Below are 16,142 nucleotides of genomic sequence, written 5' to 3'. Positions count from 1 at the left end.
TTATTGGTCCTTTAGAGATGTAATGGAGAAAGTGCTTTTGGAATTTTCAGGGATTATATTAATATATTTCTGGGGTTGTCACATCTAGATCTAATGCATTGGTTCAGAAACAATGTAGAATCAACAACTTCTACTAATATTTAAGAGACCATCAGCCTTTATTTGAGGGGGTAAATGAAGCATGAAGGGCACTTGTGATGACATGGCCTTGTCACTGACTCATGATTATGCTAACCTTCAATCACACCAGGCATCCTCTCCGTCCAATAAGTCACTTTAATTTATGCTTTCCTTGCATAATAGATATTGTGATGTAAAGCTAGAGGGCAACTCAGGAGTCATCTAGTCTAAGATCTTTATTTTGGAGATGGAAAAAAAACAAAACAAAACATGGCATAGTGAAGTACCTGAAGGATAAATCAGACAGAAGAAGCAGATTTGGGATTCAAGACCAGCCCCTTAGAATCCAAATCCATTGTTCTTTTCTACTCCGCAATGCTGCATTTACTATGTCTCTTCAAAAATATTTTGTTTTCCCAAGATTTCTGAAGTGATCCAATGTTTATCCCCTTTTAATGGTCTTTGTGTTTGTTTGTTTGTTTCTTATCCAGAGATTGACTGTTTAGGTTGATTACCATCACAGAATCTTAGAATTCAAGCATCCAAGATTAACAAGCATTCTCCTCCCCCAGCATCCATCTATACTCACATACTTCCCAAGGATGGGAAACACAGCTCTTCCTGAGGAGCTTTATTGTGCTTTTGAACAGGTAAAGCTGTAAAGTGTTTTTTTTTCTTTATGGTCATTCCAAGTCTGTTTCTCTGTGACCTCCATCCATTGTTCTAAGCTCTGTCATCTGGAGCCAGACTGAACAATCTAACTCGCCTTTGCCAGGATAACCTTTAAGCTAGCCGATTCTCTCCACCCAATATTTTCTTCTTTAGATTAAACATTCCTGGTTTCTTTAACTCATCCTTGGATTTTTTTAAATCAACTTCACCATGGACATTGCCTTATGCCTTTTAGTTTGTTGACATCCTTCTTCAAATGCGGTACCCAGAGTTAAATATTGTCTTTCAGATATAGTTTTGCTACAGGACAGTACAGTGGGATTCCTTCATTCTGGACACATTACTCCATTCTTGAGCTAGATCCTTCTCTCTGCTTACATTTGGGGTGTCCCAGGAATCATAATGCAGTTTTAAACTCTTAAAGCTTATTAATATCCTTCCCCAGGGCTTTGTTATTGCTATGTTGACCTCAATAATTTCAGCACACTTTCAAGCTCTCTGTCCTGAGACATATCCTGATCACTTTTTTCTTGATTTCAAATGAAACTGTATAGCCTTCTAACAATTTCAACTTCAGTAAGACTTCTGGGACAAACCTCCATACCTTATTACCTCTTACTCCATTGATTTCAATTTTAGCCTTTTCTAACTGATCATTTAAAGTTTAACTTGATTCGACACGAATTAATTATTGTTAATATGTCAGGGACTCAAAAAGAAGGAAGGAAATAGCTCCTTCCCTCGTGGAGTTTATATTCTACCAAACGAACAATGCTCACATTGAGAATTAAATATAATTCTCATATTATGCTAACCTTCAATCATACCAGGCATCCTCTCCATCCAATAAGTCACTTTAACTTATGCTTTCCTTGCATAATAGAAATTGTGATGTAAAGCTAGAGGGCAACTCAGGAGTCGTCTAGTCTAAGATCTTTATTTTGGAGATGGAAAAATCATGGCATAGTGAAGTACCTGAAGGATAAATCAGACAGAAGAAGCAGATTTGGGTATATAAAATATATGCATATATAAGTGCAAATAAAATAAAACCAGAGAATTTCACAGAACCAAAGTCCTGAGAATTGTGAGGATCAAAGAATACTTCTGTGTAGGGCATGGCTCTTCCATCATAAATGCCAAAGCAAGTTAGGGAAGTCTAAAGAGTAGGGAGAACCTAAGGAGCTTGAATATTCCATAGATGGGAACAGCCTGGAGGTGACATTGATACAAATGAAGTTTAGATGGCACAAAAGCCAGCTTAGTTAGATGAGATGAAGTAATTTAATAACATGAAACTCCATTTATCATTTGTTCAAAAGTCTTCTGTAACAATCTTTCCACAGAGAATTTTCTAAAATTCTCAGGTCCAAGCTCTACTTTTGCTGTCTTTTCTTTCAGATCCTGGAACTGGCTTTGAACTCAGCACCTTGGTGAACAAGGGTAATCCTTTCCTCCTTCACTGTCCCCTTCTGGGATCATGGCTTCCTCCAGAGAGGCTAGGAAGTTTCACTTGAAAGCAGGCAGAAGTGGCCAGGATATGTCACAAGATGAAGAGCTTAAAAGTGTGATGAAATTACTGAGGTCGTCATAGCAATAAGCAAAGCCCTGGGGAGGGTATTAATAATTGAGCATGTGGTCATGGAGATTCCCCTTACAAAAGAGAATATCATAGGCATGTTTAATATGAAATGTAACTACTGTGGCAGAGAGAGCTATGCCTGTCGGCTGAGTTTCCTTTGAAGCTATTACCTTGCAAGGTTAAACACGGGCACGGGCCTGTCACGACCAAGGCAATCTTAATCAAAAGTAGTGGAGAAATCTACTAGGCACTAGGGTTGTGAGCATGACATCAGGTGACTAACAGCAGAAGGTGGTGAGGAGGAGGAGAAGAAATAAAAAGGAAGAGAAGAAAAAAAGGAGGAGAGGAGGAGGAAAAGAGGAAGAAGAAGAAAAAGATGGAGGAAGAGGAGGAAAAAGGAGGAGGAAGAGGAAAAGGGAGGAGGAGAAGGGAAAAAGAAGGAAGAGGAAGAAAAAGGACGAGAAAAGAAAAGGAAAAGGAGGTGGAAGGAAGAGGAGAAGAAGGAAGAGGAGGAAGAAAAGGAAGAAGAGGAGGAAGAAGAAGAGGAGGTGGAAAACAAAAATGATAAAAGAAGAGGAGTAGAAGAAGGAAAAGAAGAAAGAAAGAAGAAAAGGAAGAGAAAGAAAAGGAGCAAGAAGAAGAGGAAGAAGGAAAAAAAAAAACAAGGACAATGAACCAGATAAAGAGTGAGCAGCTTCAAACCAAACCAAGATCACTCTGGGAAGGGTAATCCAGATTCCTAGGCTATAGTAGAGGCAATCACCACATTTATGAATTTTAAAAGCCAGAAAGCACTGAAAAGAGCTTTCTAGTGTCATCAGTACTTGCTTAGTCCCCTGCAAGAAGATAATCTTTTTTTTTTTAAGCTAGGCATAAGGTCAGCTAGCCCAGAAAATCCAAGATGGTAAAAGATGAAAAATTTTCTGCTCTTTGTGCCCAAGATAGTATGTTGATTGCACCACCCAGCACAGAAAGTAAAATTGGCTTGAACAAAATAAGTTCTATTAAACTCAATTTTGCAATGTCACTACCACTAAATCAAGATAGCCAGCCTGCCGTCCAGGAAGCTTTGGGACCTAGGAGAGCAGCAACAACAGCAGCAGCAGCAGCAGGCTTTAACCTTCACCAATGTGGCACCTAGTTAAGCTTATCTATTGTATTTTCTTTTTTGGAACATGGGGGTATTTCTCTTGGGAAATTAACAGATAATAAAATCAAATTTCTGAGAAATGTTTATGATATGTATGATGGACTGGAGAAGTGTTGAATTCCTGAGAAAATGAACCCATTGATTTTTCTTTTTGGCTATGCTTGTGATTATTTCCATACAGGAAACTATTTAAATATTCACTCTATCTATTAAGAACCCCAGCTCTCCTGAGACAGTATTAAAGATCTAGAGCTTAAAGGGGTCCTCTGTATTATTTAGTCTAATTTCTTCAATTTACAATGGAGGAAACTGAGGTTCAGAAAGTTGGCATCTCTTGTCCTAGCTTCTCAAGGTAAAGAGGGGCAGAGGCAGGATTCAAAGCCAGCTCCTTCCACAGTAAGGTTAGGGATCTTTCCACAACACGGGAGAGAGGGAGTTGCCAGGAGCACTGAGAGGTTCAAGGATTTGATGACAATCACAGAGCCAATAAATGTCAGAGGTAGTAATAGAACCTGAGTATCCCTGATGCTGAGCCCCACCCTCTGCCTAATGTGCCATTCTGAGTCTCATTTCATTCTTAACAAAGACTGAACACACACATGAGCATCCTCCCTTGAATTAAAGCAAATATATGAATATATGGACTTACTCAAAAGAAATTAGTGAGTGAAATGTTTTTTTTTTTAAAGCAGAATCGTCCTAATCTAATCAAATCTTTGTGAGAAGTTATTACGTCCTTACAATATTGTGCTCCATGTATGCATGAAAGATTTGGTTCTATTTACAAAGTTTCAATTTACACACAAATTGTAAAGAGAATATCTATTAAGAAAAGCAAGAAAACCCTGGATAGAAAATGAATCAATGCAGGAGAGCTAGCAAAAGGCAATTGGTATGATTATACAAGGACTGAAATGCAGTGGAAATAGTAGTGATTTTATAATAATAGAAGAAATCAGGCAAAACAGAGTGAGGATATCTTTCTATTGTTGATTTTCAAATGCCACAAAAGTCTACAATTGATTTCTGATCCCTGAAAGCTCCCTTTGGTGGGATGGAAATATTGTCTTGCTTATGTTGATCATTAATTTGCTCCCAATAACCAAATTCTGCTGATATTAGGTCAGTAGTATCACTTTTACATATAAATTTTCATATACAATATTTATAATCACTCTTTTTGAGACATCAAAGAATTAGAAACTAAGAGTAGCCATTATTTGAGGAATAGCTGAACAAGTTACAGCATGGTTGTGAAGGAAATGTATTATGCTTTTTAAAAAAAAATCTATGAAAGGGGGAGAGTTTCAGAAAAATTTTGGAAGATTTGAGTAAACTGATGCAAAATGAAGTGAGTAAAAGTAAGAGAACAATTTGTACAGTAATAGCAATATTATAAAGGCAACCAACTTTGAAAAACTTGACAATTTTGAGCAATAAATAAAACTACCTGTGATTCCAGAAGATTCATGATGAAAAAAAAATGCTATTTGCTGAGCTGATAGACTTAGAACACAGGCTGGAGCAGGTCTTTTTTCATGGATTTGGCTAATGTTAGAAATTGGTTTGTACGTATTTATAGGCCTTATTTTCTTGACTTCTAAATAGGTAGGAAAGGTGGAGATGGAAAAAAGATAATTTGGATCTGAAAAACAAATAAAACTGAATTTAGAAAATAAAACTGAATTTAGAAAAAGAAAAAAAAAGTATAAACTTCAGTATATAATTTCTGAATTTCTATTGTGTAAAAAGCAGCTAAGTGGGACCATGTGAGAAAATCAGAACATAAAGCCTTTGTTAAATTAAAATTAGAGAACCCTAATGACAGTGCTTCTGAAAAAAAAAAAGTGCCTCAGTAATAAAATCTGGAAACAACTATTCATAGAGAAAGAAAAAGAGATGGTATCTTATGGCTACATAGGGAGCTCTCCAAATTTTCAGCAAATCAACTGGAAAAGGATAAAGAGTGGAATTCCAGGAAGGCTCAGGTTGAATTAAAATGTGGCTCACTCCCATACCCATAATCAGACCAAGAAGAGGGATATGAAAGGGGAAGATATTTTTTGAGTGAATGTTATCAACTTACTGGATTAATCAGAGAAAGTAAACCAACAAAGTTGCCAGGTTGATATCTTTTTTTTTTCTCTGTCACCATCATTTTCACATTAGGAAGGTAGGAATCAATATGTTTAAAAATGAGTTGGAATCAAAGATGGGTCCAGAAAAGTAGCTTAGAGTAGTGTCTTGAGTACCACATGTAGAACCAGGAAGTCAAGCCCTTAGCTCTGTGACTTGGGGCAAGTCACTACTTCTAAGCCTCCTTTTTTTCCATCTGTAAGATGAGTGCAATATTTGTTACCTCACAAAGTTATTATAGGACACAAAATGGCAGACTAGATGTAAATCTTAAATAAGGTTTTATTATAAAATATGGTGATAATGATAATAATAAAAATGATAATAAAATAAATCCAATGTCCCTTCTTGCAATTTACTTGCACTAAAACTTTTGAGATGCCCTAGCGGCATAAATAAATAACAACCTAGGGTGTTAGAAGATCTTACAGATGTGATCAATGAACGGCTATTAACAATCTTTGAAGAATCATGATAAGATGATAAGTTGAAAGGCTACCAGGGCACTGGAGATGGTCAAATGCTGGAAGATTTTTAAGGAGATTCATAACTAGAAGGAACATTAGGAATCATCCAATTGGGGATCCTTAACCTGAGACTGGGGGATAGATTTGAGGGCACAAAGTGTCTATGTATTTAGATGAGGAAAACATTACATCTTTAGTCTCAATAATTTCCAACTGAAATCTAGCATTTCTTTCAATTATTCATCAACTTTATTCTGCAAGAGAGTCCTAAGGCTTCAAAAGTCTTCCAAAGGGGGTCATGACATAAAAAGATTAAGCACTTCTACTGTGGTCTAAATTGACTATTTTCCAACGGAAGTCACTGCTACCTAGAAATTTTACGCAACTTATTGGGGATTTAGACAATTTCTGCTACATGACCCGAGACCCATTTTCTCTGTCAATCTATTGTCCCTTTCTCTGGATGGAGGGCAGACGGGAAGGGAAGTCTACAAGTATGACCCAAATACCAGGCCAAATCTTAGAATCATGAAGAAAAGAAAGAATGTTCAAACACTTAGAAAAGAAATACATAATTGCCATAAAATAGTATTGGTTTATTAAAAACAATAAACCATAGTACCACCCTCATTTCACTTAGCAGCTAGATGGTACAATTGATATCTCTCTGGGCCTGAAGATAAGAAAGTCTTTGTTCAGATCTGATCTTAAAACTTAAAACTTAAAAGATTTCTGGACAAATCTACTTCAGTTTCCTCAATTGTATAATGGACAAAATAAGAGTATTTGCCTCCAAGCATTGTTGTGAGGATCAAATTAGATAATATTGGAAGCCTAAAACTCTGTATGAAATGCTGTTGCTATTATTATTATTATTACTTCATCTGTTTTTGATCATTTATTAAACTGATACCATGATTTATGTTATATACCTCTACACATGGGCAGGGGTGGGAATGGGGAGCCAAATAAGTGTTTACAGTTCACATATGGCATACCACTCCCAAATGTGGCTTAGCTATAACTGGGGAAATATTTAACAAAATAAAAATAAGTATAACAAAATATATATAATGGTACATTTTAAAAGTAAATCTCTATATGGTCTATAGGGATCCTTATGTATGGTTTAGAGAACCCTGTTTCTATTTGAGTTTGATATCATTGCCTTCGAATATGTTGAAAAACTTGAATTCTGAGTTGTTATTCCTGAGTAAATTATAATGATCCAAGTCTGTGATGCTGGAGAATAGTGACTTTTAGGAAACAGATCATTCTCTTCCTGTTGAAGATTGATCAGAAATTCCTAATCTGCCCTTGGAGCTGTGAACTTTAAATCAATAAGACTTGTCTTTTATCTTATATCCAACACCTAAGTTTAAGCGGTTTCTCCTTAACCTGCTATGCTTTAGAATCTCGGGGAGCTTTCATACTTGCTTTGATAACAACAAGAAGTTATACAACTGAAAAAGAAAGAAAAAAATGACGTAAAAATTAAGATTAGGGGAAACTTGTCGATGACAATCAAGAAACATGTACATGTTTATACAATCATCACTAGTCATTAGAAAAGGCTATGTACTCCCCAGCCCCAGGCCCTTCATAGGTACCACAATAAGTGGCTTTAGCTGAGAAACAATTTACCTGGTAATAGGGTTTTCTTTCTATAGAAGATTTATGGATGGTGGAGAATGCTGACATTTGTATTTCTGGGCCCGACTTCTTCCTGTCATTGAAACTCACATTATGATTAGTTTCCAAAGGAAGACAAGAGTTAATGTGTACTGCCCAATGACAGTTCACCATTACAAAGATTCCCATTTCTAAACTACATTCTCTGATTGTCTCTAGCATGGCTAAAATCCCAATAAAATGCCAACTACTTATAGGACTGTTGAGCCCGATTGGAGTTGTACCTTCACTTTCTGGTATTTTTTTTTTCTTTTTCATATGGGGAATTCTGATGTAAAGGCAATCTGTGTTCATTTTTGCCATCCCAGTGCTCAGAGAGTTCAAAAGTTCAAAAGATAAGCAGAGGTTCTCAGCATGAATAAACCGTGAAATGCATTGGAAAATAAATTTTTGATGTCAGGACACATTCCCAGTTTATTCATGCTGAGAATGACTTCTTCTTGGTTGCACTTTGTGTGCTGGGCTGGTTTGAATTTGTCTAAACTCACCAACAAACAGAAAAGTGATACCCTCCCGTGATTTGAGGGTCACTGTATCCTTTGGCTTATGAACCAAATCCTTCAAAATAGATTACAAATCGGTATCATAACTCTGAAAAGAAGGCTACTGATTCTTCTGAGGAATATATACTGTCTGGGACTTTAGGAAGGGAGAATTCTTAAAAATATAGTTTTACCCAGAATTACTCTGATATGTAATAAAGTTATAGAGTGAAAATTCTTAACAGTACCCATCTCAGACTCAAGAAATGATAAAGCTGGTTGGGACCTTCAAGAACGTTTATCAAACAAACATTCACTAAGAACCTCCATGCGCCAACCCCATGTTGGACACTAGAGATACAAAAGCAAATGCAAAATTGAGCCTGTCCTCAAGGAGCTCCCATTTTACAGATGAGGAAACTTGAGGCCCATTCTAGAGAATCCATTTACTCAGAGTTGTGTCAGAATCAGGAAAAGAACTCAATTCCTCCTGTCACTCTTAATGATTCATTAAATAGAACTCTACATATTCGAGTGCTGGTTCTTTCTTCAAGAGAGAGGTAAAAGTGTAAAATCTATGAAACTGTGGAATAAAAGAGTCAACTGAATTTAATTTCCTTAGGAAGGGAAATAGCCAACACATTTCAATGGTGGGGAGCTGTGGAGAAATAGATGTGTTAATTTATGACAAGTGCCTTTGAAAATTTGTACAATCTTTTTGGAGGGTAATCTGAGAATACATAGTCAAAGTTATCCTAAAAAAGTTTACTATCTTTATAATCAGGGATAGGACATTGAACCCGGAGTTAGAAACACTTGGATTCAGATTCTACCTCAGATAGTTCCTAACTGTATGACCTTCAAACACATAATTTAACTTCTTGGTTCCTCAGTTTCCCCACATGTAAAATGACAGGTTGAACTACACAGACTTTAACATCCTTTCCAGCTCTGAATCTATAATCCAATAATTTCACTATATCTGGAATATACTCTTAAATAAGTGTTTTTACAAATAACTGTTTCTTTGAAGATGTTCATAGCAACATTTTTTTTTTTTTTGTACTTGGAGAAGGGTGAGAAAGCGAGCTTAACTACTGGGGAATTTTTAAGCGGCATATTAATAGAATAGAGCATTATGATGTAATTAAGATAGCATTATCAGTTAAAGAACTCCACAGGATCTCAGAGGCTGCCCAGTCCAACTCCTCAGTTAGAGGTCATGTAATTTAGAACTAGGGAAGAAAAATGACAACAGGGACAAGGAAGCAACAACAAATGGAGTGGGATTCAAATCCAGGTCCTCTGACTTTCAGAGTCGCTTGCTTCTCTCCACTCTACCAAACTGTCTTTCTCCAAAATGACAGAGAGAAAAGAAACAGAAGCAAAAGGCACAGTATTCATTTCAATTTTATATGAGAGAAAATAAATGACCAAAAATCCTGATCAAGGATGAATATAAATTATGAATTCTCATTGGGATTAATTTTACTTAATTGTCCACAATTAAAAAGTAAATTTATTTGCTTGTATGAATGTTTAATATTACCTAACAAATCAGTTATAAAAGACTTTAATGAAATAATAGCTACTACCTTTGGCCTGGCATCAGGAAGACCTGAATTCAAATCCCAGCCTCCGATATTTAGTTATGTGACCCTCGGCAAATCATTTAACCTCCAGCTGCCTCGGTCTCCTAAACTGCAAAATGAGGATGAAAAGAACACCTTTCTCTTAAAGTTACTGTATAGGATCAAATTAAATATAATTCACAAAATGCATGGTATATAATAGGAATTTAAATAGGGGTTCATCTCCCCTTCCCATATGGGATAAAAAAAAGAATTTGAAGAATTCAAAAAGAAATATGGAATGACATGAACTGATATAGAACATATAGAATAAAACCAATATAATAAGATAAACAATGACTAAAACTATGTAAATAAAGTAATACAAAGAAAAAACAAAATACACACTCTGAGGTCAGTGTTCGATCATAATGCCAAATTTGAAGGACATAGTTTTCCTTTTTTGTTAATTTCAGAAGGGAAAAAAAATTCTTTGGGAACATTATTTATAAGGAAATTAATTTGGCTGTGAGCTAATAAATTTCAGTTTTGTCAAAGCAAAATATATCAATGAATCAAAATAAATAAATATCTTTAACAAGAAAAGAGCAACAACAACAACAACAAAATAAAAATTTGAAGTTGATAAATCCTGAAGATGGCTGCTAGGCCATGAGTTGATAATCCAAATCACTTGTGTGTGGAAAACTGACTGCATATGGTAAAAGAACTTGAGGCTACTCTTTACCAAGCATGCTTTCATCACCATCACTATCAATGTTTCTGAAGTCCTCTTGGAAATTTTGTATTAGAATAAACCCTTAATGGATCTTTAGAGAACTTTAGACAATATAATTCTCACCTTGAAGGAATTTACTTACTTTTTCCACTTTGTTCTTAAAATCTATAGCTTCTCATGCATTTTTCATAGTTTATTTTTAAGGTTTTTTGCTTTTTTACCTTTCCAAAATGAGGGGATTTAGCGAAATATCAACACATTTTATGTAATAGCCTCATAAAATAAATACTGGCAGTCTCTAACTTATGGATGCGCTATGTTCAGAAAGTTCAAATCTAAGCCAGTCTCTCAGAGGTTAGAATGGATTTTCTCAAACGAACATTATTCATAATTGGGTTTATTTCTCCAGGTCATCCAACAAAAGCCAACTTAAGCAACACAGAGCTGCACTGTGTTATAGTCTCTCCTGACTTAGGAGAAGGGCCCCATGTGGTACAAGGGGAGGAAGGGAAGATAGGATTGGTTTTCCTGAATTATCTTAAGCTAAGGTATAGACCCGAGGGAAATTTTTAAAATAAGAAGTATGCAAGACTGTATATTTGCCAACTTCCCATCTTCCTTCTAGTCCCGCCCCCTCTTCCATTCTAGGCTCCTTTTATCCCAGATCCCCAGTAGCCAATGCTTTGAGCCACCCAAAAGCTTTATGCTCCAAAGCTCTCTAACTTCCTCCCCCTCCTCCACACATCAAGACTCTCATTTCCTCAACACAAAGTATCTTCAACTCTTTTATTTGTCAGGAGGAAAATAATTTGACTGAACTTATTCACATTAACATTTGAATGACTGATCACTCCTTCCTCTCCCAGGAGGCATGTCCATGTTTTAAAAGTGGGATGCTTAGTTTCCCAAGTGAATAACTAATTGTTCAATTCCACAGCTTATGACAAAATGCATCAATAAACCATGTAAGTAGAGTGACAGGGAAAGACATTTTTATTTTCTATTTTTGGCAGGAGAGACCCCCTTCACCCCATTGGCAGACCAGCTCTACCTAGGTATCTGCTCTGCATCATTTATTATCAGCTCTTTCTCTTTCTCTTCTCCTGAAGCCATGCAAAAAGGTCCACCCTCGATGCTTAGAAGAAATAACAGTTCTGCCCTTGGAAAAAAAGGGAGCAGAAAGACAGTCACAGGCAAAAGGTCCAAAGAAAAAGCTTATAGTCTATTTAAAAACAAGTCAAGTCTTATTGAGGTCAGGCCACTTTTATTTGCAAGGTTACACATTCTCAGACTGATCTTCTGGTCCCTAGAACTGCATTTCTGTACCGTAATATCAAAGCCCATTGCTTAAAGGCCAACAATTACCAAAACTGACATCAGTCTTTCATTCAAATGAACTGAAACTTATTCTCTTTTAATCACCTGTCTTTAATAACCATCTATTAGAAACTTCCAAAGAAAAACTCTGTTTCATGTGCCATCAATTGTTTTCAGATTTAAATTCTAAAGAAGAGTTCTTTGTCCCCCTTCCTCTAACTTGATTATTAAAAATAACTAATATCTGCAGAAGGATTTCAAGATTCCAAAGCATTGTTCATACATTAGCTCATTTAGGTTTCATAAAAATCCTCTAAGTAAATTTCTATTTGTCTTACATCTCTATTTTATACAGGTGCTTAAATAACTTGTTCAGGGTCACATATATACTAAGTGCTAAAGGAAGGAAGGTTTTGAACCAAGTTTTTTCTAACTCCAAGGAAAGCTCATTACTTTTGACCTCTGTTGCCTCTTAAAAACTCTTGCTTCCAGGAAAATGCTTCATTTAGGGAGAACTGTGACAGGGCCCAGAACACAGATTGGCCACCAGAATTAAATACCACCATGCACTGAAAACCTAGTTTTAATTTGCTTGGATGAGTTGAAGCACATTCAAAAATGTACTCAGCATAAGCCCAGTCAGCTACATGAAACTTTTACTATTATTAATGATCTATAAGAGTGCCAGTCAGTGAGATGATGCGTTCTCATTAGTGGTCCTCACCTCATTAACAGTCCTTCTCTCACTGATAATGGACCTCAGAGGTCAATAAAAAAAAAAAATAACTCGGACAGGATTCATTTTAATTTAAAAGACAGACAGATGCTTGGAAGTCAAATGGTATAGATTCAGTTGCTTTCTTTATCTTCTTGCAAAAGAAAAGAGCAGGAACAGTCGCAGAGACTACAGGAAACAAAATCCCAACCCAGTCCTTGATGAATATCTACACTAGGTCCTGAGAAATGTTAAGGGAAGGTGAGATGGATGCTTAACATTGTTTCTTATTCTAGCAGTCCCTCTAAGTGTCAGAAAAACAGTAGCTCTATTAACCACCCTGTTGAGTCTCAGATTTTAGTCCTTCATCCCCTTACTCGCTTAATGATGAGCTACAGGCACAGAGTCCTCCTATCTTCAATCCTACCGAGGCATTATTTCTGCCAAGTCTCTTCAAAAAAGCCATGTCATCCCTCCAGCCCTTTCAGAAACAGTGCTGACGCTGAAACTTCAGGAAACACAGGTAAGTCCGGGATAAAGAGATGAGGGCATTGCTGCAGCCTCCTCTCGGTTCCCCAGCCTGCATCCTTTGTTAATAAACCCTCTGACAATTCTGACTCAGAGCCCGTATTTATCTTGGGGAGGAATGAATAAGTGAAATCTGACTCAGCTCCAATAGCAGCACCTGCCAAGGTAACGGGCCCATTCCCCAGCACCTTGCCGCTGCCTTTTACAATCAGGTAGTTGAGAAGTGAAAGCTCATTCATGCCGAGGGTGTATAGAGGGAGACATGTTTTCTGAGATAAACGGAGAAAAAATCTAAAGCAACAGTCTCCACAAAATGAACAAGACAAGCCTTATCAATTGCAGAGGAGTTACACATACAGAAATTCCTTCCTGCCCATCTCAGGGGAATGTGTATTTACAAACTATTCTGGGAGAAAGTTGTTTGGAGATGCCGCCGGCATCCTGCCCATGTCTGGAGAGATTGATCATGGGTGACAATTGCAGTAACCAGGTAACAAATGGAATCTCTCATGAGAGGGATGAAATATGGAAATGTAAAGTCAACTAGGAAGGGGACAAATTCTTTCTTTAAAAAGCCCATTGAATGAGTAAGTCATATTCTCTCTCTCTCTCTCTCTCTCTCTCTCTCTCTCTCTCTCTCTCTCTCTCTCTCTTTCTTCTCTCTCTCTCTTCTCTCTCTCTCTCTCTCTCTCTCTCTCTCTCTCTCTGTTTTTCTCTCTCTGTTTCTCTCTCTCTCTCTCTCTCTCTCTCACACACACACACACACACACACACACACACACACAAATACACACACTCACACACCTCAGTTCAGAAAAACAGCATTTCAGAAAACTACTACTAGCAAAGTTACTTAAATAATCATAGTTCGAACTGACAAAGTCCTAGAGAAGAAACAACATCGCTTATAGAACACGTCAGATTCCAGAAAACCCAAGTAGACAAATTTCCTATCTACCCTTTGCTCTGAGAATTGTTATCTTCAAGTTATGGGACACACACACACACACACACACACACACACACCCCTTCTGTGGCCGGCACATAAGACCTAGTCATTTGGAGATACTTCCACTCCCCATTAGCTTCCAGCTCCACTTGACACATCCTGACCTGGAATTAATATGTTGCCAGATTCATCACTTCTTCTCAGGAAATGAGACCTCTTCCATTTCTAGGCTGCTGCATTTTATCGGGCAGCCTCCCCCCGGCTGAGCTGTGTCCTCTACATTGTCACGCAGTGCCTGACGTTCCCCTGCCGTGCCCTGGGTGCTTCGCTCCTGCTGGGTTTGTCCGGGACAGCCTCGGACAAGCCCGGCCCGCCAGGCCCCCCTCCCCAATCCAGCGAACCTGTGGCATCCCGCCTGCCTCCGCTCTCCGGAGGCTCGGGGATCTCTCCCCTTGCCGAAGCCGCCTCTCCACAGAAGAAAACTTGCTCTTGGAGATTAAAAAAAAGAACCCGCTCACTTCCGGGGCTGGGGGGAAAGTCGAGGGGTTCGCCGCCCCGGAGGGGGACAGACAAAGCCGGGTCTTCGGATCGCCTCTCCCTCCTCCCCCCTCCCCCGCCGGCCATTAGGCTCTCCACAGCGGACACTCCCAAGGAGCGAGTGCAGCCGGAGCAGCACCTGTCTGCTCTGGAAGCAGCCAGCCCACCTGGCCCCGAGTCTCCGAGGGGCGCTGGCTGCTTCCCGGCCCTCTTCCCAGGCTCTTCCCGGGGGCCTCCAGTCAAAGTTCCCTCCCGCAGCCCCGCAGCCTCAGTGGATCGCGGGAGCCCCGGCAGCGGGGCAACGCGCTCCGGACTTCTAAGGCATGGAGTAGCCCAAGCTGCTTGTGCGGGCACCCCGAGGACCAGGGGCTCACTCCCTTCTCTGGGGGTTAGCTTGAGCGCTTAGCACGCGTGGGAAGCGGGCCCCAGGAGTTCGAAATGAAGGGATTGGGTGGGGTGGGGGCGCGCGCCGCCACGAGCCGCCCGGCACCCTGACTTACATGCCCTTCCGCAGCTGCAGGCAGGAGTGCGGCGGCCACAGTGCAGCCAGCCAGCAGGACACGCACCAAAGGCCGAGGCGCCACGGGGTCATCTTGGCTGCTGCCAGAGGGGGGGGCCCCCGGGGGTGGGAGCAAGCCTGGAAGCCCGGCAAGTTGGGCCTGTCCGGCTGCCAGGAAGAACTTGGCTGGCCCGGAGAGGGGTGCCAGGTGCCAGGGGGCAGCACCGAGAGACGCTCGCGGGGGCGGCTGGCACTGGCCGGGCAAAAGAGCGAGTGGCCGGGGCGAGGGTGGGGAGCAGCGGAGGGGCGATGACAGAAAGGCGAAAGGAGAGAGTCAGGCGTCAGAGGTGCCCGGGCCGCCTCCCGGTGGCTCGCCCGCCCGCTCTCCTCTGTCCCTCGGCTCCCGGCTGTGCTCTCTCCAATCTCCGCGCCTCTGCCGGGAGCGACTGGAGTCGATAGATCACTGAGCAGCCGCTCCGGCAGCCCCGCCTGCTCCCGGCTCCATGGAAACTCACACGCTCGGAGCAGCCCCTCCGGAGCGTTTAAAGAGACAGCCGGAGCCAACCAGGGGCTGGGCGCTGGCCTGGGTCAGCCCCCCTCCGCCCACTCCTTCTCTCCCTCCAGCCCTCCCTCCCCTCCGCGAGCTCCGATCGCCCCGTTTTCTCCTCTCCCAGCCCCCTGGGGGGAGGGGGTGGACAAGACTAGACGGCTAACTAACCAGAAGGCGGAACGTGTCTGTGGGGGCTGCCCCCCACCCTTTCTTTCCCGTCCTCACTACAGCCCCACTCTCCGCAGTGCTCCCTTTCTCTCCAGACCCCTGTTTCCATCCGCTGGAGTCTGGGATGAAAGAAATAACTTCCCCCTCACTGGCCTTTCTGCGTTATCTCTACACCCGGGGTACCCAGGAAGTCCATCAGGGCAGCCTCGCAAGTTAAAGGCGAGGAGACGGATTGATGTGTATCTGAGGGACGAACGAAAGGTAGTTC

General features: G+C 40.2%; 1 protein-coding gene across 1 annotated transcript in view; it reads right to left on the bottom strand.

Annotated features, from left to right (window-relative positions):
- Nucleotides 1-13,410, bottom strand: part of LOC127556983 (EGF-like and EMI domain-containing protein 1) — a 585,752-nt gene extending 572,342 nt beyond the window's left edge. The window contains exon 1 of the mRNA XM_051990486.1: nt 13,145-13,410. Coding sequence (XP_051846446.1) covers nt 13,145-13,410 — 266 coding nt within the window. The remainder of the gene's footprint in view (nt 1-13,144) is intronic.
- Between the last annotated feature and the right edge of the window lie 2,732 nt (nt 13,411-16,142).

This window comes from Antechinus flavipes, chromosome 3, assembly GCF_016432865.1.
Source record: "Antechinus flavipes isolate AdamAnt ecotype Samford, QLD, Australia chromosome 3, AdamAnt_v2, whole genome shotgun sequence".
Lineage (NCBI taxonomy): Eukaryota > Metazoa > Chordata > Mammalia > Dasyuromorphia > Dasyuridae > Antechinus > Antechinus flavipes.
The sequence above is the reverse complement of the archived record's forward strand: the minus strand, read 5'-3'. Positions and strand labels throughout refer to the sequence as shown.